At 38.9% G+C, this 27,936-nt stretch overlaps 1 protein-coding gene across 1 annotated transcript; it reads right to left on the minus strand.

Annotated features, from left to right (window-relative positions):
- Positions 1-27,936, minus strand: LOC128739944 (zinc finger CCHC domain-containing protein 10). Its single transcript, XM_053835445.1, has 3 exons — positions 27,779-27,936; positions 27,564-27,722; positions 1-283 (listed from the first exon to the last, which is right to left on the minus strand). The coding sequence occupies exons 1-3, from the start codon at positions 27,814-27,816 to the stop codon at positions 1-3; spliced, it is 480 nt and encodes a 159-aa protein (XP_053691420.1). The 5' UTR covers positions 27,817-27,936.

Genomic DNA, 27,936 nt, shown 5'->3' on the forward strand with positions numbered 1-27,936 from the left:
TTAAATATATTTCGTTTTGCTTTTGATAATTTCTTGTTTACGTTTTTTCTGCTTATTTGTTTTAAATTCCTGTTGATCACTGTTAGAAGATTCAGATTCACTGTCGCCGCTACTACTACTGCTGCTACTACCACTGCTACTGGTAGTACCACTCGAGCTGCTTTCGCTGTCGCTACTATCTGAGGTTGATGATTCAGAGCTCGATGAAGTGTTGTTTGATTTGCTTGTATTTGCCGTGCCGTAATCTACCTTGATATTTATAGTTTTTGGTTGACCACTGTTGCTATAAAAAAAAATTTAATCTTATTACTTGTGTCATTCCACTCAAGTGTTCGAGTCCCATGTAATTGACCCTCACGGGTTTGAACCAAACTTTGCCAGATTGTTCGTTTTCGGTCAGAAAGTAAAAATCCAAAATTTGGTGCCGGTTGGATATTCCCTCGATTAATGGGAGCACATAGGGGGGCTCCGTAGCCGCAAGGTTACCGAGTCTGCTCTGACAAAGCGAGTGGTCGTGGGTTCGAATCTTAGTAGAATCAAGCCATTCATGCTCATCCTTCATGCTGAATTCTAAATTTACCCACTCTTGACAGTGCAAAAGTCCCTTCTATAGTTAAGTGTACTGGTAAGAGGAACGAGTGAGTCCTCGAACGGCTATAATATGGGGTAGTACTAGCAGTGAGGAATAAGTGGGTAAAGTTGATCAAGCTTTGAAGGAAGGGTAAACCCAAGGGTAAGTCGCTTAGAACATTGTTGCAGGCTCAATTCTAGATAGAATTAACAAAACGGCGAATGTCGCAAATGTAAACAAAACGAGTGAGAGTTAATTTTTGCTGGGCCAGCATAGGAAAATCAACTCTCACTCGGTTTGTTTACGCTTGCGACATTCGCCCTTTTGTTAATTCTATCTTCAATTTAGGGAATAGCTTATTGCGACATTTGCCCCTATTTAGACTACTCCGATTTACACGATTATCACAGTCGAATCTCGCACACGATTTCGCTCAAGGAAAATGAAGTGAAAAAGAAAAGGAATTGAAAAGAAATCCGACTTATAACTTGATTAAACTAAACGCCACTCTAGTGTCAGATTAACAATGCAAGATGCGGTATGTTTCATTAAATGATTATCAACGTAGTCTAAATAGTCATAAGAAGGGCAATACCTCATTGATTACAATTGCGGTAAATTTATTTCCCAGTTCATGGCACACTGTAGCCCACCTTTTTGACATTTAAATTTTGAAATGTTAGAAATTGGCAGCCCTGCCAATGTTTGTTATTGTCAAAACGATCAAAACCACGGGAATGACACTTCCAATACCAACCTATACAAAAAAAACGTAGCCAACATAGAGCGGGCCCAAGCTGACAGCGTCATAGATGGGCTCAAGCTGACAACCGAGTCGGATGTGTAAATTGCTAATTTTTGTTAGTTTTAGTTTGATTTTAGCCAAGGTTTAAGCATCACATAGCCAATGCCAGGTAAGCTATTGATGCGAAATATATGAAACTGTGAAAATGGTTAGTTAAATTCGTTTTGTGAAATCGCTTTGTGTTTGCCGCCTTTTTCATGTGAGCAACGAAAATGTGACGTCATATCAGCCCCCTGATCAAAACAGTCTAGCTAGGCGTAGGCGAGTTGGACAGGTTTCACTCGAACAGCACCTCAGCGGCACAGTAAAGCACAGACTGAACAAAATTTCTATGAATGAGGGGAACGGAATGTTCTCAGCGACTTACCCTTGGGTAAACCATAATACATACAAGAACACATAAAATTTAAAAAGCATATCGCTATATCGCTTTAGCGAATATAGCAAAAAAAATGCAGTGCAGGTCATACAGCAAAACACCCGGGCGATATCACAATAGGTCAACTATCCAGCTTTTTACGAGCCATAATGGCGGACGCGTTCGTAATATTTGAACAGCATTTTTGACATTTCCCGAATACATCGCACGTTTTCTTTCCATACATTCCTTTAGTTTTACCGTGAACACGCGGAAAGAAAACGTGCGATGTATTAGGTAAATGTCAAAAATGATGTTCAAATATTACGACCACGTCCGCCATTATGGCTCGTAAAAAGCTGGATTCGCTATGACGGCGCCGCAGTGGAGACACCTACATTAGTTTCGAGTATGCGTGAAGCAGAATAGCGATTTGTTAAGGAGTGCAAAAGACAGAAATATGTCGGAAATAATTTTCACGCATTCAGCTACGGGCAGTTCTGTAAGTGGAAAAGAGGTCGTGCGGTGCCGTCATAGCGAATCCAGCTTTTTACGAGCCATAATGGCGGACATGTTCGTAATATTTGAACAGCATTTTTGACATTTCCCTACTACATCGCACGTTTTCTTTCCGTACATTCCTTTAGTTTTACCGTGAACACGCAGAAAGAAAACGTGCGATGTATTAGGGAAATGTCAAAAATGCTGTTCAAATATTACGAACACGTCCGCCATTATAGCTCGTAAAAAGCTGGATACTGGTCGCAGACTCGCAGTGATGAGTCCACGCAGGAAAAAATGGGAGCACCTCCATTTTGAGGGAAAATACCCGTTTTTGTCAAACCCTCTTATTTACTTTTACTTGTATCTCCGGAAATATCTTTGGTTTAAAAAGACACCATTTTCGCATTTTCGAAGGAAATTACCCAAGAAATTCGAAAAAGATATTGTTGTCGAACACCAGTGCTGCCAAATATTTTTTAACTCGATATGAAAACTAAATTTACATTTTCCTTTGAATGAGTATAATTTGATCTCAAAAATTCCAACTTCATCGTGTTTCGCAGATTTTTTTTACATAAGAATCACTCATCGCCCCGAGATGTTCTTTACCGATCCCGAGACATAGCGTTTTGAAGTAAGAAATCCGCCATTTTTATGTAAAACAAAGAGCAAAATTACTTTTTTGAAGCAGTGAGTCTTTATGCAATATAAAAATATTTTGCCATGCCATATCGTGGAAGCATTTTTGCAGCATATAATAAAGTTTTTCTCAACAGTGTTGCCAGCTCTACAGGTTTATGTTTGATTGATAATACTAAATGCAACGGGGTGCTATCCCTATCTTAACGAACGGTGTTTGACATTCGACTTAACGAAGGGCGCTATTGCAAGAAAAGCGACCGTCTGACAAGTAAATTTACTGCCAACCTTGTCAAGATGTGCTGAGATGTTGGCAACAAAAACATGGCACCCATCGCAAGCCCCTGACTAAATGGGACAATATTCCGTTTCCGTTTGCAGTACGAGGTGGGGCAGTTAGAGCCAAGTCTGTCCAAGGCTGAGAGAAGGTGATTGTGATAATGAAGAAAAAGTCCATGCGGACAACGCTAGCGCCATAATGCGTTGATGAGGTTGATGATGATGAATTAATGAGGAGGAAGAAGCGATGACAGAACTTGACTCTATGCAGACAGTAGAATCAATATATATATATATATATATATAGAATGCCAGTGACGCTGTTTTTCTATCCAGCTTTTTACGCGCTATAATGTCGGACGCTATCCAGCTTTTTACGAGCCATAATGGCGGACATGTTCGTAATATTTGAACAGCATTTTTGACATTTCCCCAATACATCGCACGTTTTCTTTCCGCGCGTTCACGGTAAAACTAAAGGGATGTACGGAAAGAAAACGTGCGATGTATTAGGAAAATGTCAAAAATGCTGTACAAATATTACGAACACGTCCGCCATTATGGCTCATAAAAAGCTGGATACAATGTGTTCGTAATATGCGAACAATCTTTTTGACAACTCTGCATACATCAAATCTGGGCACTCTTCTCCTGTACGGCAGTGTTGCTCTTTCTTTCGTTTACGCAAAAGAAGGAGAGCAATAGTTTTGTTTACATTTCGCACATTTTTGCTCTCCTTCTTTGGCGTAAACGAAAGAAAGAGCACGGTAGTGTTGCAAGAGAAAAGTGCCAGATTTGATGTATGCAGAGTTGTCAAAAAGATTGTTCGCATATTACGAACACAATTTATAGCGGCCATCATTATAGCGCGTAAAAAGCTGGATAGGACTCATTGTGGTAAACATGATGCTATCAATATGAATCAAGCCTGAGAATCGGGAACTTCATTGTCAAAGTTGCTCATTGTTATTTATCTGTGCGCTGGTTGATGCTGTCTTCAGTGCGATGAGTGTTTTAATGCCAGTGAAATGTTTTTAATCGTTCTTTATCGTTTCGTCCGGATTGAATCCCACAACTGCACCCTTTTGCACCGATTTTTTCAGAAATATGAAGCAACCCAACTATGGTAGCTGAATTGCAAGAGCAATGGCATGTTTACGAGTTGGTTTAAGGCGATCAAAGCTGCATAAAGTACTCAAATGGTGTTTAAATAGGCGATGTTTAAGCTACTTTAAGTTTTTCAAACCAGTTCTCTCCCAAAAGCTGATAAACAAGCTTAATAGCGGATTTTTCTGCTAAACACTCTGCTTCTAAACAGCCTTAAACATAATACCGTTTTAAGGCCCCAGATAACACAAAATCGTAATAGAAAGTTCACATTAAATCGTTTTCATGTCAATTTAACATTGGAATTGCATAATGATTAGAGTATGTCAAATTGAAGTGAATAATAAGTTGTTTTGCAGTCATGCGTGTCTTCATATACAATTCATGACTGTGAATTATAAAGCAGGATAGACAATTGCAATATTTGATTGTATCTTAATCATATATTCAGGAGTATTTAGTTGCGTGTTATAAAAACTGCGCAAAATAAAATTACAAATAGTTGTCAAAATTTTCGCACGTATATCGCCTCCACTTTGGTACACTCAAAATAATCCACACGTCCTTTCCACGTGAAAAATCACGTAAATTTCTCTACAGGGATTTACGTGACTTTCAGCTGATTGTTATTGGAAAAAATAATCCAGCTTTTTACGAGCCATAATGGCGGACGTGTTCGTGATATTTGAACAGCATTTTTGACATTTCCCTAATACATCGCACGTTTTCTTTCAGCGCGTTCACGGTAAAACTAAAGGAATGTACGGAAAGAACATGTGCGATGTATTAGGGAAATGTCAAAAATGCTGTTCAAATATTACGAACACGTCCGCCATTATGGCTCGTAAAAAGCTGGATAACATCTATCTGATTTTCAAGTTAACGCATTAGTATGCGTGCGTACTACCTGAAAATCACGTAAATAGTACAGGAAAAGCTGGATGGAAAATATTCACATAATTTTTCAGGTAACTTCGACGTGAAATATATTTTGAGTGTACATATATGTTCTTATATGGCGCGAAATATAACTTTTTCATTCAGATATGATTTCGTATACCTCAGTTGCAATCGAGATATACAAACCAAATGGTTTACTGGGGCTGCTCAAGGGTGTTAAAGTGGCTTTACAAACTTCTACCAAGTTTTCTTTCGGCTCACAGCATACATAGTGTCAGATCATAGAATTTCGCAATTCGGCTGACAGCAAAAGTTTGTCAGTTATCGACATTATCGACTGCTTCACGCTAGGCGGGCTAGGCTTCAGGTGTAAAGATATTCTCACTGCCTGTTCTGCAGATTCAAATGGGGTGGATCATACGGTGAGTGCTAAGGGATCAAAAGATGGCGGGTTCAATTCCCGGAAAAAAGACATGCATTTTTAATTAGTTAGCTTACTTATACGAAATAAAATTATTCGAAATTAAAAATATCGCGCTCGACAATGTTCACGGCAAAATAAAAATGACGCGTTCCATTTCTTTAAATTTAAAAATAGATTTTTTTGGCTGCAAAAAGGTTGATGAATCGTTGATTAAGCGGCTGGAAGAGCATATTGCAAAAATATTTCTCGTTCTAAAAATAGAATTGACAGCATTGCGCAAATTGGCTATTTAAAAGCGCGCAAAACCCTCTATTAAGCTTCATCGCAGCTTTTAACAAGTCTGAAGCTTGATCAAATCACCAGATTTAGATGTTTAAGAGCTGACAAAAAGGTTTTTATTTCTAAACCATAGTTCAGCCACAGGTTGAATAAAATCAGCTATAAAAGCGTTTGAACAGCCTGAAGTTGTTACTTGGGAAGCGAATTTTCCAAACACATTACTTGGCGGCCATATTTGAAATTTTAAACTGGTTGTCAAAATTTGACAATGAGATTCCCCTTTTGATGAATCTCAGGCACACACACATTTGCATATATAATGTAAATACATTATCTGAACATGTGTGATGTTTACCACGCGCACTGCAGCGACACTGGCATTCTAGATATATTGCTTATGCTATGCAGACCCGCTATAATTGTATAAGCAATAACAATGAATGTACCCAAGTAACAATTTCAGGCTGACCAAACGCTTTTATCCAGCTTTTTACGAGCCATAATGGCGGACGTGTTCGAAATATTTGAACGGCATTTTTGACATTTCCCTAATACATCGCACGTTTTTTTCCGCGCGTTCACCGTAAAACTAAAGGAATGTACGGAAAGAAAACGTGCGATGTATTAGGGAAATGTCAAAAATGCTGTTCAAATATTACGAACACGTTCGCCATTATGGCTCGTAAAAAGCTGGATAGCTGATTTTATTCAACCTGTGGTTGACCTATGGTTTAGGTTTATAAATAATAACCTTTTTTCAGCTCTTAAATATCTAAATCTGGTGATTTTATCAAGCTTCAGGCTAATTAATAGCTGCTTTCGAAGCTGAAATGAAGCTTAATAGAAACTTTTTTGCGCTTTTAAATAGCCAATTTGCGCAATGCTGTCAATTATATTTTCAGAACGAGAAATAGTTTTGCAATCTGCTTTTCCAGTCGCTTAATCAACGCTTCGTCAACCTTTATGCAGCCAAAAAAAATCTATTTTTAAATTTAAAAAAATGGAACGCGGCCTTTTTTATTTTGCTGTGAACATGTTTCGAACGCGATATTTTTAATTTCGAATATTACTTTAATTCGAATAATTAGGGCTAGCTAATTAAAAATGCATGTCTTTTTTCCGGGAATTGAACCCGCCATCTTTTGATCCTTAAGTGCTCATCGTATGATCCGCCCCATTTGCATCTGCAGAAGAGACAGTGAGAATATCTTTACACCTGAAGCCTAGCCCGCCTAGCGTGAAGCAGTCGATAATGTCGATAACTGACAAACTTTTGCTGTCAGCCAAATTGCGAAATTCTATGATCTGACAGTATGTGTGCTGTGAGCCGAAAGAAAACTTGGTAGAAGTTTGTAAAACCACTTTAACATCTTTAAGCAGCCTTAAAGTAGTTTGAAAGCTGTGAGCCTAATGAAAGCTTCCACTCTACACTTTAACACCTTTAAGCAGCCGTAAAACGGTTTGATGTTTATGGCTGTTTATAAGCAGATTTTGTAGTAGAAAACTCCGCTATTAAGCTTGTTTGTCAGCTTTTGAGAGAGAATTCGTTTGAAAAACTTAAAGTAGCTTAAGCATCGCTTATTTAAACACCATTTAAGTGCTTACTTTAAGCAGCTTGGATCGCCTTAAACCAACCCATAAACAACCATTGCTCTTGCAAATCAGTTACCGTTGTTACTTGGGTACTTATCTTGATCTTTTCCTTTCTTTTGTTTATCCGCTTCTCTGCCTATGTCAGTCTTGTTCGTCTACCCGTATATTCGTGATAAGTTGTGGCCTACGTCGACTTCACGTCGTCCTCTCCAACGTCTTCAACCTATGGCTGATCCCTCGTTGCCCTCCACGACAACGTTAGGGTCGCCGTGAGGAGCAACGACCGAGATCAGACAACGAAAAAGAAAAGAAAGAGAAAAAGGGGAAATTTTAGTCAACATATTGATGCAATTTTCGGGTTAGTCACGGTCACGAGGATTCTATGCCTGCCCATATCCTATACTGCTACTAACTAACTACTCGCTAGGATGGACGCTACTCATTTACCCAACTACCCATGTCATCATGGTCGGCAACCCAGCGCTGTTCAACCACCTATGCTAATTAAAAGCCACAGCCGTTACATGCCATCATTGTAGTATTGTAGCTGTTGGCGTTAATTTGCGAATATTTTGTGCGGAATATTTATTATTCAAGAGCAATAATATCACCCAGAACTATCGAAAAACTACTTCCGAATAATAGAGCAGATGCGATATAATGGGGACTGGCATTCGCTCGAATTATTCCCCCCCCCCCCCCCCCAGGTAACCAATAAGCATTAAAATAAGCAGTAAATCAGTCGTTTATTAGCATCCCTGGCGTTTTATACTGCAGGTTGTTGTTTATCAGCTTTTTGACTGCATAACTGTTGTAAATTGGCATCCACAATTCTATTTAAATTCTTCTTGTTGGTAACTAGCTGCAAATAACCATTGTCAGCACTATAAGAGGGCTAGCAGTAAAGTAGTCGCATATTTTGCCAAAATAGCATTTAAGTAGCATTTAAGGCAACTTAAACGCTTGTTGGCTTGCTTTTAAATTGCATTGGAAATGCTTATTGGTTACCTGGGTACTTATTTGTGGCGGTAGCCAACCGGTTTGTCGGTATGCTCTTCAGATAGTCGTTAAACTGAAGCATTTCTGTAACTAAGAAGGATATGGTAGATCATGTAAAACTTCACTTGGAGATATGTATATATGCCGTGTTAATTGCAAACTGTCACTGAAGTAAGACTTAATAAGATGTTAGCGAAGTTGAAAACCCTCTGTGAGGATGGTATTGAAGCGACAAATTCCGATTCCATGACCATATTTTAAGCACTATGATCATCTTTTAAGAAGTGGGAATGATGGTATATTGAGGATAGCCCTCCGCTATCCCTAGAATCAGCGAAAGAATCGAGTACCAGCTTATACTTGAAGATCTATACTCCAAAAAGATCTAGGTAGAAGTGGAATTTCATTTGAAGTCTGCCAGGATTGGGTAACGGATAGAATGGATAGCTTTTGAGAGATCCATTGATTTCGACCGCAACGGCAGTAGCAAGAATGGAGAGGAGCAGGCCGCCGGTGAGTTGCCATCGTCGACTTGATGGATTCTCCGACAGTAGCTCATCAGCATTAGGACCCAAGTAACCATGAAGCACAGACTGACAGACGTAACACTTCGAACAAATTTTCTAACAAAACATCGTTTCAATGACACCCCTAAAACTTGGAAAAAACATTAGCATCACCTGGTGTAGTCTTCGCGCTACGCAGATTTCGTCGCTATAAATTTATCAATGCTATAAATTTACTTGCATATTATCTGACAACAGCGCCAGCGTAGGCGAGCGGCGTTCTCGCGCAGCGACTGCTGTTTGAGTCTTGGCTTAAGTGAAAATTTGAAATGATCGTTTTTATTGGCGATGGAATGAGGCTTCAGTGTTACGTCTGTTAGTCTGTGCATGAAGCTTTATATCAATTCAATTGTAATGCTTTATAGTGCACTACAAAACATATCATATAATGTATGTTTTTTACATGTACAATTAATGCCGTAATAAAGTGGAAAAGGGCCCCACTATTGTCAAATTAAAGCTGCATTATAACAGCAATTGCTAAAGCACCATTACGGCGTGTATTAAACATCGTTTCGCCTGCATTATCGACAGATCGTTATTTTTAGCTTGTTTGTGAAAAAATACGAAAACATCATTTTGCCCGGTATGTCAAAAGACAAAAATAAATATATTTTCATATTTATTTTTCAAGTCCGCAGTTTCTAACACAGCTTCTAGAGCTATGCGTTCCATTATTTACGATGAATGAAACACGTTTTATTTCGCATTTCAAATGTTTCCTTTAATTAGATTCGAACCTAGGTGCGTGTATCCCTGCATCATTCATTTACTGGCGCTTTTGATATCTCAACTACAGCTGCTGTAGATGAGTGGGTTGTAATTAGTCGTACTTAAATCGTCGTGCGTAGTTTATTTGCGAATTCAATTGGTTGAAAAAAGACAGCAGCAGTTAGGTGAAACAGAGCATGAGTAGTGGCCGTAAATAAGCAAAAACGAAGTCAGATATAAGCATTTTATTAACATTTACGGTACGTTTTAAAGATTTGTCCTGAAGCTTGTAAGCAACATATTGTAGCCAGGGATGGTTCGATCACTTTAACTGAATTTTGATTCATTAGAGAGTACCGCCTCAGCAGAGCCAAAATTGACAAAGTGATGTATGAGACATTTGTAAAACCGGTTATTATCTATAATTTTGCTGAATAAAGTTTTGCTGTATCTTTTGTAGTTACAGCGCTACAATGCTAGTAACTCTTTAGTGACTAAATGAACGTTCATTTAGTTACTAGAGGTACTAGCATTGTAGAACCGTAACTACAAAAGATACAGCAAAACTTTGTTCAGCAAAATTGTAGATAATAACTAGTTCTACAAATGTCCAATACCTCATTTCAACAAATTTTGCTCGGCTGAGACGATACTGTTAAATGAATCAAAATTGAGTCAAAGTGATCGAACCATCCTTGATTGTAACATTATATCCAGCTTTTTACGCGCTATAATGGCGGACGCTATAAATTGTGTTCGTAATATGTGAACAATCTTTTTGACAACTCTGCATACATCAAAACTGGGCACTCTTCTCCTGTACGGCAGTGTTGCTCTTTCTTTCGTTTACGCAAAAGAAGGAAGGCAATAGTTTTGTTTACATTTCGCACAGTTTTGCTTTCCTTCTTTGACGTAAACGAAAGAGAGCACGGTAGTGTTGCAAGAGAAGAGTGCCAGATTTGATGTATGCAGAGTTGTCAAAAAGACTGTTCGCATATTACGAACACAATTTATAGCGGCCACCATTATAGCGCGTAAAAAGCTGGATACGCAAATAGCGTTTTTAATAATGCTAATTTACGATAATGCTTAAACGCATTAGCAATGTTTGTACAAAAGTTTTAACCATGCGAATTGCTGATATACCGCTGTCTGTGTCTGGTATTAGCGATGCCGAACTACAGCCAATATGGGGTTATGCGTTAATGCTTGTGGTTACTCGGGGAGGGTCTTTGGGAGACAAGCAGCGTCATTCATGATAATTTTATATTGTTAGTTGAATACCGTTAACGCGATTAGTCACAAGACATACAAATCACTCTAATAATGGAAAGAAGTGAGAAAAGGAAGTAATAATTACATCCAAAACAATACAATACTGGTGACAGTAACAGAAATGATAGCAATAGTGAAGATGGTTATTAGTATGACATTAGTAGCAAAAACAATAATAATAATGAAGTAATAACACAGGAAACAGCTACTGACTATAACTTCCTGCCCATTAATAATTGTAGTATGGCAGCATAGGCATAAGAGAAAATTCCGATTCATCATAGAACCACAGAATAACAGACGTAACACTGAAGCCTCATTCCATCGCCAAAACGATCATTTCAAATGTTTACTTAAGCCAAGACTCAAACAACAGTCGCTGCTCGAAAACGCCGCTCGCTTACGCTGGCGCTGTTGTCAGATAATATCCAGCTTTTTAAGCGCTATAATGGCGGACGCTATAAATTGTGTTCGTAATATTCGAACAATCTTTTTGACAACTCTGCATCCATTAAAACTGGGCACTCTTCTCCTGTACGGCAGTGTTGCTCTTTCTTTCGTTTACGCAAAAGAAGGAGAGCAATAGTTTTGTTTACATTTCGCACATTTTTGCTCTCCTTCTTTGGCGTAAACGAAAGAAAGAGCACGGTAGGGTTGCAAGAGAAAAGTGCCAGATTTGATGTATGCAGAGTTGTCAAAAAGATTGTTCGCATATTACGAACACAATTTATAGCGGCCACCATTATAGCGCGTAAAAAGCTGGATAAAAGTAAATTTATAGCAAGCTGCATTGCGTATCCAGCTTTTTACGCGCTACAATGGCGGACGCTATAAATTGTGTTCGTAATATGCGAACAATCTTTTTGACAACTCTGCATGCATCAAAACTGGGCACTCTTCTCCAGTACGGCATGGTTGCTCTTTCATTCGTTTACGCAAAAGGAGAGCAATAGTTTTATTTGCATTTCGCACATTTTTGCTCTCCTTTGGCGTAAACGAAAGAAAGAGCACTGTAGTGTTGCAAGAGAAGAGTGCCAGATTTGATGTATGCAGAGTTGTCAAAAAGATTGTTCGCGTATTACGAACACAATTTATAGCGGCCACTAGAAATACTCACAGTAAGAGATTTAGATTCCGCGCTAAAGCCAACGATTTGGCATCAGTGATCTGCCAGCATTTGCCAAAACTGCCAGCATTTGCTGCGGAGCAATATGCTGTAGCAGTGTGACTTGATTGTTTTCGACATGACCGTTTCAGTTTTATTTACATCAATTTTGCACAATAGAACGATATATCTTTCAACTTAATCAGTGCATTGCAAAGCTTTATTCATACTGTGTCCGAAAATAATATTCAAGGTGCGTGACAATAGCTTAAGTAGATTTCATAACTATTTCAATACTTGTTAATCAAACATTTAAGCAAACAGTATGCGTGTTCGATTGGCTCCCTTTCGACAATTATCGCTGCTCGATTGGCTCCCAAGATGGCTGCTTCCGCGTATCTCTCACCTCTGAGTATTTCTAGCGGCCACCATTATAGCGCGTAAAAAGCTGAATACCTATGCACTCATGCACACTCATACATGTGTATACATATGTATACATGCACATGTGTGTATATTTTTCAGTGCTGTGCTGCTCATAATCGCATAACAGCCACAAATCCTATGGCAACCCCATAGAAAATGTCTCGATTACGCAAATAAAGACATCACATTATTTTTGAACACTCGTTCGTTCTAACTAGCGATAATTTTAAATTATCATGAGTAAGTCAAAATCTCATGAATGGTGGGTAGGATTTGGTTTCAGTTTTCTAGAGAAATCCCAACAAACAATTTTGTTTTGAGAATAGCTTGTTCAACTATTGTACAGCTAATTCCCATGATATGCTTGATATATTGATAAGCTATTATACAACAAAAATGTTACTTGGGATTTCTGTACATATCAGCATTTCATCTAGGGAACTGAGTAAGCCCTCCCGATGCTTCGGCCTAAACGGATTTGATTTAAAATCAGATCCGTTCGATTCCGCTTTACTAGACACATACTACACGTAAAGGTAAATTATGCAATCTACATACTACACATATATCTAACTTAAACTATATTACATTCTACATGCGGAAATAAAATTTAGGCGGATGCCGAAGTGCTCGTCAAACCACCTACCCATGGGAGGGTTAATACTAAATGGGACAATATTGCTTCAAAAAGGCGTATAATATACTTTAGTTGTTTGATCGCAGCATTGTAAGATGTTTTTAATCTCGCAGATAGATAGATAAGAACACACCAAAACGCAAATAGATAGATTGTTTATTGTTGCTACGAGACAAATATTCCCTTAATTAATGTAATTAATCATGCAGCAAACTGAAAAGTTGGCAACATTGTTACGAAATACTTCATTATATACATGCTTCCACGGTATGGCTAAGTATTTTGACATTGCATAAAGACTCAGCTTCAAAAAAAATAATTTTGCTTTGTTTTAAATAAAAATGGCGGGTTTCTTGCTTTAAAACGCTATATCTCGGGATCGGCAAAGAACACCTCGGTGCGATGAGTGATTCTTATGTAAAACTATCTGTAAAACACGATGAAGTTAGAATTTTTGAGATCAACAGCCCTATTATGTATTTCGAACGAATCTTTATTTTGTTCGACTTGTTTCGAACGAGATGTTTTGCCCATTTGATTTTGCTGGCGGAAATTACGTTCGAAGAAACTTTCGTTCGAAATACGAATCCGTTCAAAATATAGAATGGCAGTGCAAATTGTACTTATTGAGAGAAAAATGTAAATTTAGTTTACAAATCGAGTTAAAAAACCGCAAGGTATACAGCCCTAAGGGTACATTAGATCAAAGACTAATATAAACTGCATTTCTGGCATATGTATGTTTATAAGAATTTGTGAGTGCCATTGTTTAAAAGTTAAGTGAATGTTTAAAAGAGAAGAGCAAAATATTCAGATTGAATTCCTAATTCTCAAATAAAGCCAAAGCACGTTCATCGCAAATATGACGAGCCATTCGAATGTCCTTCTCATTTGATATGAATGGCAACAGGCGTCGATTCACCGTCTCTTGTTCTGAGAAGGTTTGACCAATTTACTTTTATAGCTTACCGCTCGTTACATAGCATATAATATAGCACATACGCAAAAATTTTTATTTTATTTGTGTGAGAGTCCTTATCCCCCTACCACAGGGATGAGGGGCCTCAAACGGAAACCATCATAAAATAAATTCATGCCTCTAAAAAACCCCACATGCCAAATTTGGTTCCATTTGCTTGATTAGTTTTCGAGTTATGAGGAAATTTGTATTTCATTTGTATGGGATCCCCCCTTCTTAAAGAAGGCAAAGGTCTTAATTCACCATAGAAAAAATTCCTGCATCCAAATGCATCCAAAGCATGTCTAGAATTGCCAATACATTGTTCCGCTTTATCAAGATTGTGATGCCATTGAATTGAATTGAATAAAATTCAATGGCATCACAATCTTGACAAAGCGGAACAATGTATTGGCAATTCTAGACATGCTTTGGTACCAAGGCTTGAAAGTTTTTATAGTATCATGGTATTCATGGTACCTGAACGTCTTCATTGATGAAGTCTTCATCCATATGAATTTAATACACCAGCGCAATTTTGTCTTGATTTTTCAAGATACGCAACATGCAAAAAACAATCCTGCACGAATTTTTGCTTTTTCAATTACATTGTAGTTTCAATTCAGAACACCAAACATGCAAACATATATGCCGTTTACAGAACCGAGGTTGAGTCAGGCGGAAGTAAAATGATGTTCAATTTTTTCTGAGCGATTTGCGGCTACTCCATCATTTGCTTATAACCGGACCACGAATTAATTTTTCAAACTCTGTCATCTTCAACTATGTCCAATAACACCTTCATCGTTTACTTACTTGACTTTTTTGGCGACAATCCACTTATCGAATCTATGCCGAATTCAGGAGCCGTCTCCACATTCCTCGGTCTTGGGCTGCCGCTCCCCCAGTAACCACTAACACCTGCTGCTCTAGCTGCTACGTCAACAGCGCTCATCCAACGGGTACGCTGTCTGTTTTCGCTGGTCTTTCATCCAACATCCTTGTTACGTGACCAGCCCATTTTAGCCTGCCGTGGTTTAGTCGCTTCACAATATCCGCATCTTGGTTTACTTGGTATGATTCATGCAATTCATGATTTAAGACGCGTGTTCGCTGTTTCCACAGTTCTACGGTTAACACCGATGATACCGATGTCGCCCGCAAACGCTAGGAGCATATGAGATTTCGTGAAAATGGTACCGATTCTCTACACGCCTGCTCTTCGAATAGCACCTTCCAATACAATGTTGAAAAGCAAATTCGATAGCCCGTCATCTTACTTCAAATCACAAACGCGCCCGATGTTTCACCCGTTATCCTAATGCTTGATTGGAACTATTAACAATAGAACGTTTCAGTCTTATCAGTTTTGTTGGAAAACCATGTTCAATCGTAATTTGCCACAGCTCATTGCGTTTAACGGAACCGTACGCCGCCTTAAAGTCTATAAACAAATGGTGAGTCTGCAAGTTGAATTCCCGCAATTTACCGAGGATTTGTCGCAAGGTGAACATTTAGTCCGTCTTGGAGCGTTCCTCTCGAATACCGTACAGGTATTCGCCAACAAAGGTTTCCTGCAACGGCATCAGTTTCTCTGAGAAACAGGATACGGGAGAGAATGTTGTATGCATAATTGAGGAAAGTAATGCTTCGGTGATTGCTGCATTCGAGTAAAAGTCCTTTTTTGTAAATAGGGAACATGAGACCTTCTAACCAGTCCGTAGGAATTTCCTTCTCAGTCTATACCTTTTAGTATAACCTGATGGATTGCATCCGTTCTTTCAAAAGTTTGCACCCGACTTTCAAAAGTTTAGCAGGGATGTCATCCTTTCCAACTGCTTTTGCCATTTTTCAGCTATCTCGCTGCTTTTATAACCTCGTTAATGGATCCATAGCTTGTCCATTATCTTCAGTCGTTCTCCTATTTCTGTTGAGCGCTCCATCTTGTTGACCATTCAGCAATGTATCGAAATGTTGATCCCAGCGCCTAGCCACCTCCTTCATCCATTGCTTGGCAATTTCGCTGCCCATCAAACCAGATTTGCTGGAGTAGATTTGCAAAGTTCCAATTGCTGTTTTATTCAACATGATACGTAACAAAGAAAAGGTAAAGAAGAACGCTTTTTTCGGTTATCCAGCAGTAAAACTATTGTAAACATCTCTGAACTTTTGTCTCAATTATGCCACCGTATTTAGTTAAATAGAGAGAAAATACCGTCCTGCATCGTTAACCAATAACTTGAACCGCAATTAACGTATTATCAGTATGAGAAAAGTTTAATAACACTTCCAGGTGAGCAAAAAAAGGATTTTAGAAATGCTTGTTGCGTAATCAAGTCATCCTTTTCCAAACCATATCATTTTCTTTTTGAACTGTTACTTAAACTTCGTCAGTGCTTAAACGTTCCTGATATTCACAATGTACCATGCGCCTCCATTAAGTCAAATGCCCATACAAATTTCAAGTTAAGTTTTCTCAAAAAAGTTCCATAGGCTACACCTATACAAGCAGTGCAGTGAAGTTCTGGATCGACAGGACTACACTATGGTATATGATTAAGCTCTAAGCCTGTGACCGATAGTGATGTTTCCTTGTCAGTTTTAATCGAAGTGCTGTCAAAGCGTTCATAAATTAACCGAGATTGTATCTCGGTTAAACTGACAACATTCAGTTTGAAGCGCAGGTTAAAACTGTCTAGCATTACGGTTTACGGGTCGATGTGTCAAACTGTCCGTATCGTTCATAAATTTAGGGTTGGAGTTAGCACGAACCCAGGTTAATTTATGAATTCGCTATTATAGACAAAACTAAAATGATGACAGGTAACACAAGGTTTGCGCCTATCTTTAACTCATTTTATGCTGGTTGAGCTGAAGAGTTGTTCAGAAGAATCCACGGTAGTACCAGGCAGCCATGGTTATGCAGTCAACATCCAACCATTTGCGTAAATGAGACAGCATGACATCGCTATCCAGTTTTTTACGAGCCATAATGGCGAACGTGTTCGTAATATGTGAACAACAGTTTTTACATTTCTCTAATACATCGCACGTTTTCTATCCCTATATTCCTTTAGTTTTACCGTGAACGCGCGGAAAGAAAACGTGCGATGTATTAGGGAAATGTCAAAAATGCTGTTCAAATATTACGAACACCTCCGCCATTATGGCCAACGGAGTGGTGTGGCTGTCAAACTACATACACTCAACCCCCGCTAATATGAAAAACACCGCGTTCAGATTAGGTGAATTCATTTTTAATCTGAATATTTGGTAACTCTATTCAGTTTCACATACGCATAAGGCGCGCACCCTATGAACTTGTTGTTTTGGTTTGACGAAAACAAACGTTTCGAAATCATTTTACACGTCTGGATTGTAGAAGAGGAAATTGGCTCGACAGTTTCAACTAATACGGTCTATTTTAGGTGCTGAAGAGAGGTAAGTTGCATATGAGCTGTATTGCCAAAGCTGCTGAGCAAGAGGGAACGCATTAATTTTTTTTCCTTTTTTTCAATTTGCAGACACGGTCAACTTAACCGCCAATTATGTGTGACGGTTGAGCAATTTTTAATGTGAACCCATTCATACCAACGGGGTACAGATTAAAAATGTTCAGATTAAAGAAGGTCATTCCAGCGGGGGTACATGGTACATTGTCCATGTCCCACTCATTGATTTTGGTACTTTTGGTTCTGGTGCTTACTTAAAGGTTTATTCATTTTAAGACTACTGAAACTAATTAGAAAGCAGTTAAACACAGCCTTTTAGCTATAATTTAACTACTGTGTTACCTGACTCACTGCGAATATGCGTTGTGTTCGCGGGATCGTGTTGGTTCGAAAGGTTTCGAAAAATATCGCCCTTGTATCGAAAATATCGTTAATTTTGATCACTAAAAATAACGTACTTAAACGTTATATTTCAAGTGCCAGTAGTACGCAATAATTGTATTGTAAAACTGAATTGTTATATATGCAACTTTTGAAGTAGGACTACTTCTTTGATTTCTATATTGGGGTGCACTTCAGAAAAACGAAAAGGGAACATGTAACGAAAAGTGGTTATGGTTTACACGCTTATAACTCAGTCATCCCTCAATAGATTCTAGAGATATTGGTATCAATCGATTGGAAATTTTTCAAAAAATCCATTTCTACATAGTTTATTACATGTTTCCCTAACAGACATGTGATAATTAAGAAAATATTAGACGAACATTCATTAATTCAATATTTTCATTTTTTTCCCTCCTCACGTCAATGCTTCCCAAGCACAGATGACAGAAATATATACGAGATGAGCTATGGTTTAAGCTTCCTTTGATTGTATTTAGTTTACGCCTTGTAATAGAATCCGTTCGAAAATTGTTAGGCTTTAGCTGTTGCTGCTTGCTGCTTCTCCGGAATAAGGCATCGAAGACATCCAAATTCACTGAGCGAGACGCCAACAAACCGAAGAAGCCATCGACTCGTCCGCCAGCGAACGATATGGTTTTCGCTGCTATCAATGTCCTGAATAATCAACGGATCTTCGCTGCAAGTCGTCTTCAAGTAAATCGCCGCCAGCCACAATTGTGACGTTTCAAGCTTGGTCACATTCGTGAAAATGGTTTTGAAATTAGGTAGCTGTCGAAAAGGTCGAAAAGCTGGTCCAAACAAAGAGAGCAGGCGCTTCCGATTCGTTCAAGGTTGATAAAACGGACGATAACAAATTAAATTTGCTAACTGCTGTAAAGGCGGCTCCGATTAAAGCTGTACTACTGGAGTAAATATGCGGCTGCCCCCGAACAAAAATCTACTAAGCCAATGGAATCCACAGCAAAGGCACCGAAAGCCGCCAAAAGAAGTCGTTCCAGCGGAGAAGGTGGCCCGAAAAAAGCTGCTGCCCAGATGTAAATTTCCTTGATTTGCATTACTAGTATCTGGTAGAAAACAATCAGTTCTTTTAAGAACTGCTAAGTAAGTAGACGAAGCAGTTAAATTGATTTTTCTCACATTTTTCCTCAATTTAAAATGAACATGACAAATTGGAAGTTTGTCAACTATGCGCGTACGAGCCGCCAGTCATGTTTAAACTGTATTACATGGCAAAATCTTCTGAAAAGCAAACTGCGCCATTTCGTAATTCGAGGCGAAGCGTTTAGTGAGAAAATCGAATTGCATCTTCATGTATATATTTGGCCCTAAAAAGGGCTAATTGTTGGATAGTTACAGAAACCTGACCAGATACATTTACTATGAGTATTTGTACTTTGGTGACTGTTTTGGTACGTTCCGAGACGGCGCGCGCATGGCAAACTCACCCGGCAGCCAGCCACACTCACTATAACTTGATATTATGCTTGACTGAGCCGTAGTCAACAAACGAAAGAAAATAGCGTAGCTCTCCTAGCGGCGTGGCTTCTTCTTCTTCCTATCGCTTTTTGCGGCCTTTCCACTGGTTGTCGGTGCCATGACATGAAGACGATGCTTGATCTACAGAAACTGGAAGCTTCAAACAACGTACAAAGTCACGCCTTATTTTCTTCTCTGCCATTCCCTTTTCTACGTGGATCAGCCTTTGTTACAAATTGCTGCCGTTTGCTCTGATATATAACCAACGGTAATCCGAGGAACCACATCATTTTCGCATGGGCATCGGTACCGAGAATAACGATCCAAAGCCAAAAAAAGTCGTTCCAAGGAGAATGCGGTCCGAAAAAAGCTGCTGCCAAGCAGTAAATTTCTTCGATTTGTATTATTAATATCTGGTAGAAAACAATCAGTTCTTTTAAGAACTACTGAATAAGTATATGAAGCAGTTGAATTGATTTTTCTCAGTTGAATTGAGACTCAGACAGTTGAATTGAGTTGAATGATATTCCTCATATAAAAATGCACATGACAAGTTGGCAGTTTATTTATCCAAGCTTTAACACGTACAGTAATTAGATGTTTAAACGGCATTACGACAAATATTGCGAACTCATGTTAAAAACATCAGGTTATTGTAACAAATGAACAAACAGATGCAAGCATTCACAGTTTCATTTTGTTCATTTTGTTTTAATAAGTTGCCTTCTTTCCAGCAACTTTCCCACAACAGATCCATTATGGAGTCGAAAAGACCATTATAGTTTAGCCAAATTATTAAATATAAAAGTTCCACACCAATTTCCAACAGTTTCAATAAAAGCGCTCGTTAATGAGCAGAAAAAGTTATTGAATAATTGTCCTGTACTATAACATACTTACTGAATACAACTGATCATATACCTACCTACATATGCAAAATTATGCCATTTCGTGATTCTTTCTGGAAAGTATGAAACGGAAAAGCCACATTACCTGGCAAAATTCTTTGAAAAGAAAACTGCGCCACTTCGTAATTCGAGGCAAAGCGTTTAGTGAGAAAATCGAATTGCATCTTCATTTATATATTAGGCCCTAAAAAGGGCTAATTGTATAGTTACAGAAGCCTGACAAGACACATTTACTATAGGCCGGTATACTTTGGTACCTTCCGAGACGGCGCGCTTGGCAAACTCACCCGGCACAACCACACACAACTGTGAGTGCACGTCTGCCATGCCCGTTGCCGTGCCATCCCTGTCGGCATTAAATGAAAGAAAATAGCGTTGCTCTCCTAGTGGCGTGGCTTCTTCTTCTTCTTTTTCCTATCGCGCTTTGCGGCCTTTCCACTGGTTTTCGGTGGCATGAAGACGATGCTTCATATTAGGTTGCTCTGCAGAAACTGGTAGCTCTTCATTAAGGAAGCACCGGACACCGGTTTTGTTCAAACAATGTACGGTTTCGTTGTACGTTGTACCGCCTTTCTTTCGTGTCTATGATTCTCTGCCCTACGTTGTTCCGCCCTTGTTACAACTTGCTGCCGTTTGCTCTGGTATATAATCAGAAGTAAGCTGGCGAACGGCATCATTTTCGCATTGGCATCGGTCGGTACGGAGTACGGTACAGAGCAGACAGCAGAGAGTTGCGGTTATATCTCCCTCACTGGACTCGGCAAACTGGTAAAACGCAGCGCAACGGCAGCAGCAGCAGCAGCCGATCATTGTTTAGTGTAGCGTGTAGAGTGCGCAGAACGCGTTGGTACCGGAGCATCGATCTATTATCAGCTATATTAGAATATTTGGTTGCGGGAGCGGTAGAGCTTGAATCAATGGAAAATGCTCTGTCCGGTAACCATTGTCACCATTGCCCTGGGAGGTGTTGTTTCAAACATTCAAGCCATTCTGCTGGCCGGATTTTCAACCTCATAAATTACCACAACCTGTCCTTTTTAGGACGAACGAATTTGTTAATGAAGAGATGAAAATTTTCTGTATACTAAATTTCTTTAATTAAATTTCCAAATGTCGCTGATTCTTTGAATCATGAAGAATTTCTTCTGGTTTGATCTATAAAACGTCATATTTAACGGTGACTCACCATGCGGTCTTCTAACTCATGACGTTGCTTTAATTTTATTTTTGCTAAAAATTTTTGCCTTCCCACGCCAATACTTCCCTAACACGGATGACAGAAATATATAGGAGAACAGCTATGGATTAAATTCCCTTTGAATCAAAGGGATCAAAGTTTGATTGTATTTAATTTACGCTCTATAGAATCCGCTCGAAAATCGTTGTTCTTCCCCGGAATAAGGCAACGAAGACATTCAAATTCACTATGCGAGACGCCAATAAACCGAAGAGTCAACGGATCCTCGTTGCAAGCCGTCTAGAAGTATATCGCCGCCAGCTACAATTGTGACGTTTCAAGGTTGGACACATTCGTGAAAAAGACTTTGAAAGTTAGTTTTCAACAAGAGAAAGCTGGTCCAAACAAAGAACTGGCGCTTCCGGTTCGTTCGCCTACCAAACTTGCTAGCGAGAAGTAAGATTACTAAGTCGATGAAGACCATAGCAAAGGCATCGAAAACTCCAAAGCCAAAAGAAGTTCTAACGGAGAATGCGGTCCGAAAAAAGCTGCTGCCAAGCAGTAAATTTCTTCGATTCGTATTATTAGCTGCTGGTAGAAAACAATCAGTTCTTTCAAGAACTACTGAATCATTTTCGCGTTGTTTAATGAGAGTTACGATTTTATCTCCCTGTCCGGACGCGGCAAAGGTGGTAAAACTCGGCAGCAGCCGATTATTGTTTGGTGTGGAGTAGAAATTACGCCGACCGTGTTGGATTCGAAACATCGATCTATTATTGTTAATTGCAAGGAAAATTGTCCAATCGATAAGTGCGCAATCGCTCATAAAAGTGCTATTTTAGCTTAAATCGTTTCGGTCTCTTCGGCGCACTTATTGCTTGGAAGATAACCAAGGTTGCCACCTGGTTTTCCCAAAAATCTGGCGAACACGAATAAAAGTGTCTGGCAAAAATCTGGTGGTAAATTAGTCCGACGGGGAGGCGTTTTCCTGAAAAAATCTTGCTCGGTTTGCTCACCGTAGATGCAAAATTTTGTCCAAAATTAGAAGTGATGACCTTTTTGCAAGACGGATAATAGAAAATCTGGCACAGTGCCAAATATCTGGAAGGTTTTAAGCTTTGTCTGTTGGTCTGGCGCGCAATCAAAAATCTGGCAAAATCCAGATTTATCTGGCATACTGGCAACCGTGAAGATAACGAAAAAGTGCGCCGAAGATACCGAAACGATTTAATGCAAAATAGCACTTTTATGAGCGATATCGCACTTTGGATGGTACAATTTTACTTGCAATTGACAATAAGCTGCTATAATAGAATATTAAATAAGCTAGAAAACCCGAATTTTGGTCGCGGAAGCAGAAGGGCTTAAATTGGTGGGAAATGCTCTGTCCGGTGTTACGATTGGGAGACGAATTGCTCTACATTCGTAGTCCTACTTCAAGCCTGCGCCCGTGCCACTAGGCATGGACCCTTACACTTTTTACAAATTGAATGCAATAACAAAAGCACAACTTATAAAAAATCGTTTGTTATCGATATTAACTGCATATGCGTCATAAACGAATAAAACGCATGGTTACGTTTTATTTCAATAATACGCATATTCGCAGTGAGTCAGGTAAAACAGTAATATTGGCTGTTATTTTTGGTATACTGGCTGGTTCCAAGTTGTCGCCGTCCATGGATGTTTGGTCCGCAAAATTTTGACAATTTCACACCTCTGATTATGGCTCGTAAAAAGTTGGATACGTTCTGTTCGTTTCACTCAGCAAACCCGGTATGCCGGCAAATGGGTATTATTATCAAATCTTAGCCAGATTTTTGCAGATAATAAATACACACGCCGGCAGAGATGCCATATTTTCTAAAAAATCAGAGGGGTTGTGTACAAGACACGACCGCATATATAGGTGACGCAGAACTACGTAAGTCTCTTTGTAGTGATAGTGGCATGTATTCATGCTTGTAATCATTCGATTCTTCATGTATACATGCTATATGCAACATATATCCATGCTACATGCGTTGTATATAACATTTATCAAAGTAGTAACATTGCATACGTTCAATTCTCAAAAGATTGTGCATTTGAAAATAATTTAACAAAATCAAGAACACAAACTATTGCTTTCCTGCTACCTTACTGAAATTAAAGATTCTTTTTATTATCCACGGTTTCCCACGTTGAAGGGATTTTACCAATTCAATCCTATTTTATCAACAGCACATCTTTTCACTACACTTCTAATGAAACGGCAAGCATGCGTATTCATACAGTTGTATTATAACCGAACACTACAGCTGTAGCACATTTTTCCAACACAGATATCAAGTTCGCCGAGGTTTAATCGTCTCGCAGTAAAGAATTTGCGATCTGTTGGGACAACGAACTTGTGTCATTTTTTCTGGCACACTTTCCTAACACAGACATCAAATTGGACTAGGTTTAATCGCGTTCGTAAGAAATCTGTTAGCACGAGGGGGTTTTGTTACTCTCTCTGGCGTACTTCCCAACCAAGGACATCAAAATGGTCTAGATTGAACTGCGGTGTTAAGAAATCTTGTTGAAATGAGGAAACTTGGTCACTTGTTTTGGCTTACTTCCCAAGCACAGATATCAAATTGGTATAGGTTTAGATCATCGTAAAGAATCTTCCAACCAATCACGAAGCGAGAATTCTGGTAAAACATAGGTTCATTATTTTCAATTTTTTAATCGTTCAACATCAAGAATCCATACTTTTCTTTATTTGAGTCGATTCTTAGAAGATTTTCCGATCGATTGGTGTAAGAGGTTATGGAATGCACATGTTCACCCTTTGCCAGATTGGTGTAAGAATATTGAAAATCGATCGGAAAACCGTTGAGCTATTAGCGCTCAAAACCTTTCATTTTTCGTGACGCTCAGACTTTTCGATTTTTTGGAATGACACCCTATCTCAAAACTTGCCGTAAGACGTAGTCCTACGTCAAAAATGTCTGCAAAACCGAAAAAATCGAGCAGTTTTCCGGCTACTCGTCAGATTATTTTTAAACCAGAATTTTCTGGTTTAAAAATAATCTGCGAAAATCTGCACATTTTTTTAGGAAGTCTGTGAAAGTTATTCGAATATTTCGCTTAACAATTCGATTAATCGGACGATTATGAACGATTAATGGGGATTATTCACAATTTTTTCTCCACTTCGAACTATTCGATTACTGAATTAAGCTGGAATCACACTGACCATCACCGAACATCAACGGCAAGGTATCGTAACGGAACGTCAGTGATGGCTGCATGCATTTTCAATGTGCGCATTCACACGAGTGCCTTGACGTTTCGTGATGTGACATTTCGAACGCGTGTGAATGCGTACACGTACATTGAAAGTGCAAGCGACCATCACTGACGTTCCGTTACGATACGTTGCCGATGATGTTCGCTGGTGGTTCGTGTGATTCCAGCTTTACTCGTGCCAGTAGTATTCGATTACAAATTATTCGATTGTTCTATGCTCTAATAGATTATTCGATTAATCGAGCGATTACCGGACAATACTAGGTCCTCTGGCCTGTTCCTGACAATTGGACCTCGGTGATTGGCGGAACTATGAAGCGCTAAGCCCCCCTTGAAAAATTGATTTGGCCGACCAATAAAATGGGCGAAAAAAATGCCGGGGTTACACTGCACCCCCCCCATCCCTAGAAATGAGCGCTAGCAGGGTGGCCACTCAGTCGGGAAAATCGGGAAAACCGGGAAAAAGTCGGGAATCACTAACAGTCGGGAAAAAGCCGGGAATTTCACAAATAAACCGGGAAATACCCGCCCGAGAAGTTTTTTTTTCAATAGCTGCATTTTTTCAATCAAAATCTTCAGGGCGCCTTTCAGGTTTTTTTCATCTCGCCACTTCAGTTTGAGTTCAGCTCAGTTCATTCGGCTCACTTCTTCGGAATTGTGATTTGAACCCGAACCCCGCTCCACTATCCTCTTGGTTCGATTAACAGCGTCCAATTGACCGAAGTGTGTTAGTTCGGCTGGTCAATACGTACTTCGTTTACTTACGAGTTAGATCGACACCACACTAGCAAATGGCACCTTCACTAGTCGTTCACCGAGCGGAAAACAAAATATTCCAAAATCTTATGGAGACTTGTGAGGCATTATTAGGGGCAAGTCACCCATAACCGGACACTTAAGGATTTTGACATATATAAAAGCAACACTGCATAACTTCAGTTTTTTTCACTGGAAGAGTAATATAGAAAACTATTTTCCAATAAAAAAGGATACACGTACTTGAATCACTAATGAACCATTTTAGAAGCGAAATGAGAAATCGAAAAAAATCATTACTTAAAAATTGTGTCTCCCAATACCAGACACTTATCAGAAATCATAATGTAAATCAATTAAAGACTTATATTTCTGAATAAAACATGCCAAAATGTTTAAAATCTCTTATTGCTTGCATACTTGCATACTTGAATGAAACAGGCTGCTTTGCTTTTCCCGTGTAAATCTTATGGGAGAGTTTGCTCTAACTCTTTTATTCATACGGCCTAATGGCACGTGTCCCACCCCAGTGTGGGATGGAACCTTGACACGTCAGTAATTAACCTTCTAACGGGCAACATAGAAAAAATAATGTGAACAAGCTAATGAATATTTTTTCATGAAATTTAACTCAAAATTTGATATTCATGCAAAAATGCATGCATATCATACATTTTTTCACGAACTTATCCGCTAAAACAAACTTGCATCCGTTAAGAACCATCCCGCGAGTAGGAGCTTTGAAAAACTTGACCCCCGATAATTGGTTGTAATCGACTTTCGCATAAATTTCTCCTCCATGATCCATTGCGCTTCGTTAGCATCTAGTCGTACAACTTACATGCCCGAATTCTGGCCTGCTCGGTACCACCTGGAGCCTTTCAAATTCGCCGTACAGTGTAGCAGCCATCTTCAGTTTTTTCTCCAAATCAATCTGAGATATTGGGATTAACCTTAACTTTCCGAAAAAAAAACTTTCCGAATGATCTTTACCCGCAGTTGACGATCAAGGGTTTCACTCCCACGTTTGGTTTGCACTTTGCGGGCAGTCGTGAGAATTTTCTAACATATTTTGTTAAAAAGTTTTTGATAACTCACGCCTCTATAACTTTAGGATAATCCAGCAGTTTTGCCTGCACCTGAGTTGACGCTGATGGATTTTGGGGTTGACTGTGTCAATCATTTTTATTTTCTCCTCTTACATGATAAATATTTCGGAATAACATTAGTTTTAGACTACAAAAAATATAAATCAAGCAGAACTGTTTACAAGCAACATAACGCAGTCAAAAACTTGCATATCCGACTGAGAGCACCGCTATCGCCAAATTAAATTGCCCCATTTCTAAACGATCTAAGCTTAATTTATTTAAATTGAACAATTATCTTTATCAAGACTTCAAAACGGTTTCTCAAACGGTCAAACAATTTTAAAGTAATCCGACCAGTTGAAAAATTTTTCGGTCGGGAAAATCATACATAAACCGGGAAAAAGTCGGGAAAAAATCGGGAATTTGAAATTTGAAATTGAGTGGCCACCCTGGCGCTAGTTCCGCCAATGACCTCGGTACTGTTTTGCGTTTTTCGATGGTTATCTTTATACCTTTGCCTATTATAACAAAGGTAACACACCGTAAGAATAATCAAAAATGTTAAATAATAGCCCTTTAACCTTTACAAGCAGAATGAGCTATCTGGCTAAGACGCAAATTGCCGGTTGGGAGCAAGCACTCGGTTAAAAAAATGTATCTTCTAACAACAATAATAGCAGATACTCTGAAGTTAAATAATTATCGAAATACTCGTATCAGCATTTTCTATAATTCAAAGGAATTCAAAGGAATACTTTTCTTTTTGCACACCTGGCATTAAATCAACAATCTCCCAACACAACATGCACATTTCCGTCAACAATGTTTGAAAGCTTGAAAAAGTATACTTTAAAACAGTTTTTTCGTACTCTATACTTACGCATTGTCGACTTTATTCAAATTTTTCTTCATCACTTGTGTTCTCGAAGACCTATGAACATATTTTCGTTTTCCTTTACATTCGTAACTCCAGTGTCCAAATTCCAAGCATTTTTGACAACGTATCCCTTTGGGAAAAGCTGCAGCTAGCTTAGCTTCCCTGCAAAATAATAAATATAAAGGTAAGCAACCTTTAAAGTGTGAAACGAAATTTACCTCTGTTTCTGAGCTAACTTTATTGCTCCTAAATGCATTGTTTGGTTGTGATTTAGATACCATTTATTTTATTTATACCATTTATACACGTAGTGATGTACTGATGTCCGATTACTTCTCAATTAGAGAGCCTTAGAGAGTCGCCATCTTAAACCGAA

Source organism: Sabethes cyaneus, chromosome 3 (assembly GCF_943734655.1).
Source record: "Sabethes cyaneus chromosome 3, idSabCyanKW18_F2, whole genome shotgun sequence".
Taxonomy (NCBI): Eukaryota; Metazoa; Arthropoda; class Insecta; order Diptera; family Culicidae; genus Sabethes; species Sabethes cyaneus.

Excerpts from the sequence above, each read along its gene's own strand:
- LOC128739944 (XM_053835445.1), bottom strand. The coding sequence starts at position 27,816 with ATGCATTTAGGAGCAATAAAGTTAGCTCAGAAACAGAG. Across the intron at positions 27,723-27,778 it reads AAGTTAGCTCAGAAACAGAG|GGAAGCTAAGCTAGCTGCAG; the intron begins GTAAATTTCGTT and ends ATTATTTTGCAG. Across the intron at positions 284-27,563 it reads TTGAATAAAGTCGACAATGC|CAACAGTGGTCAACCAAAAA; the intron begins GTAAGTATAGAG and ends TTTTTTTTATAG.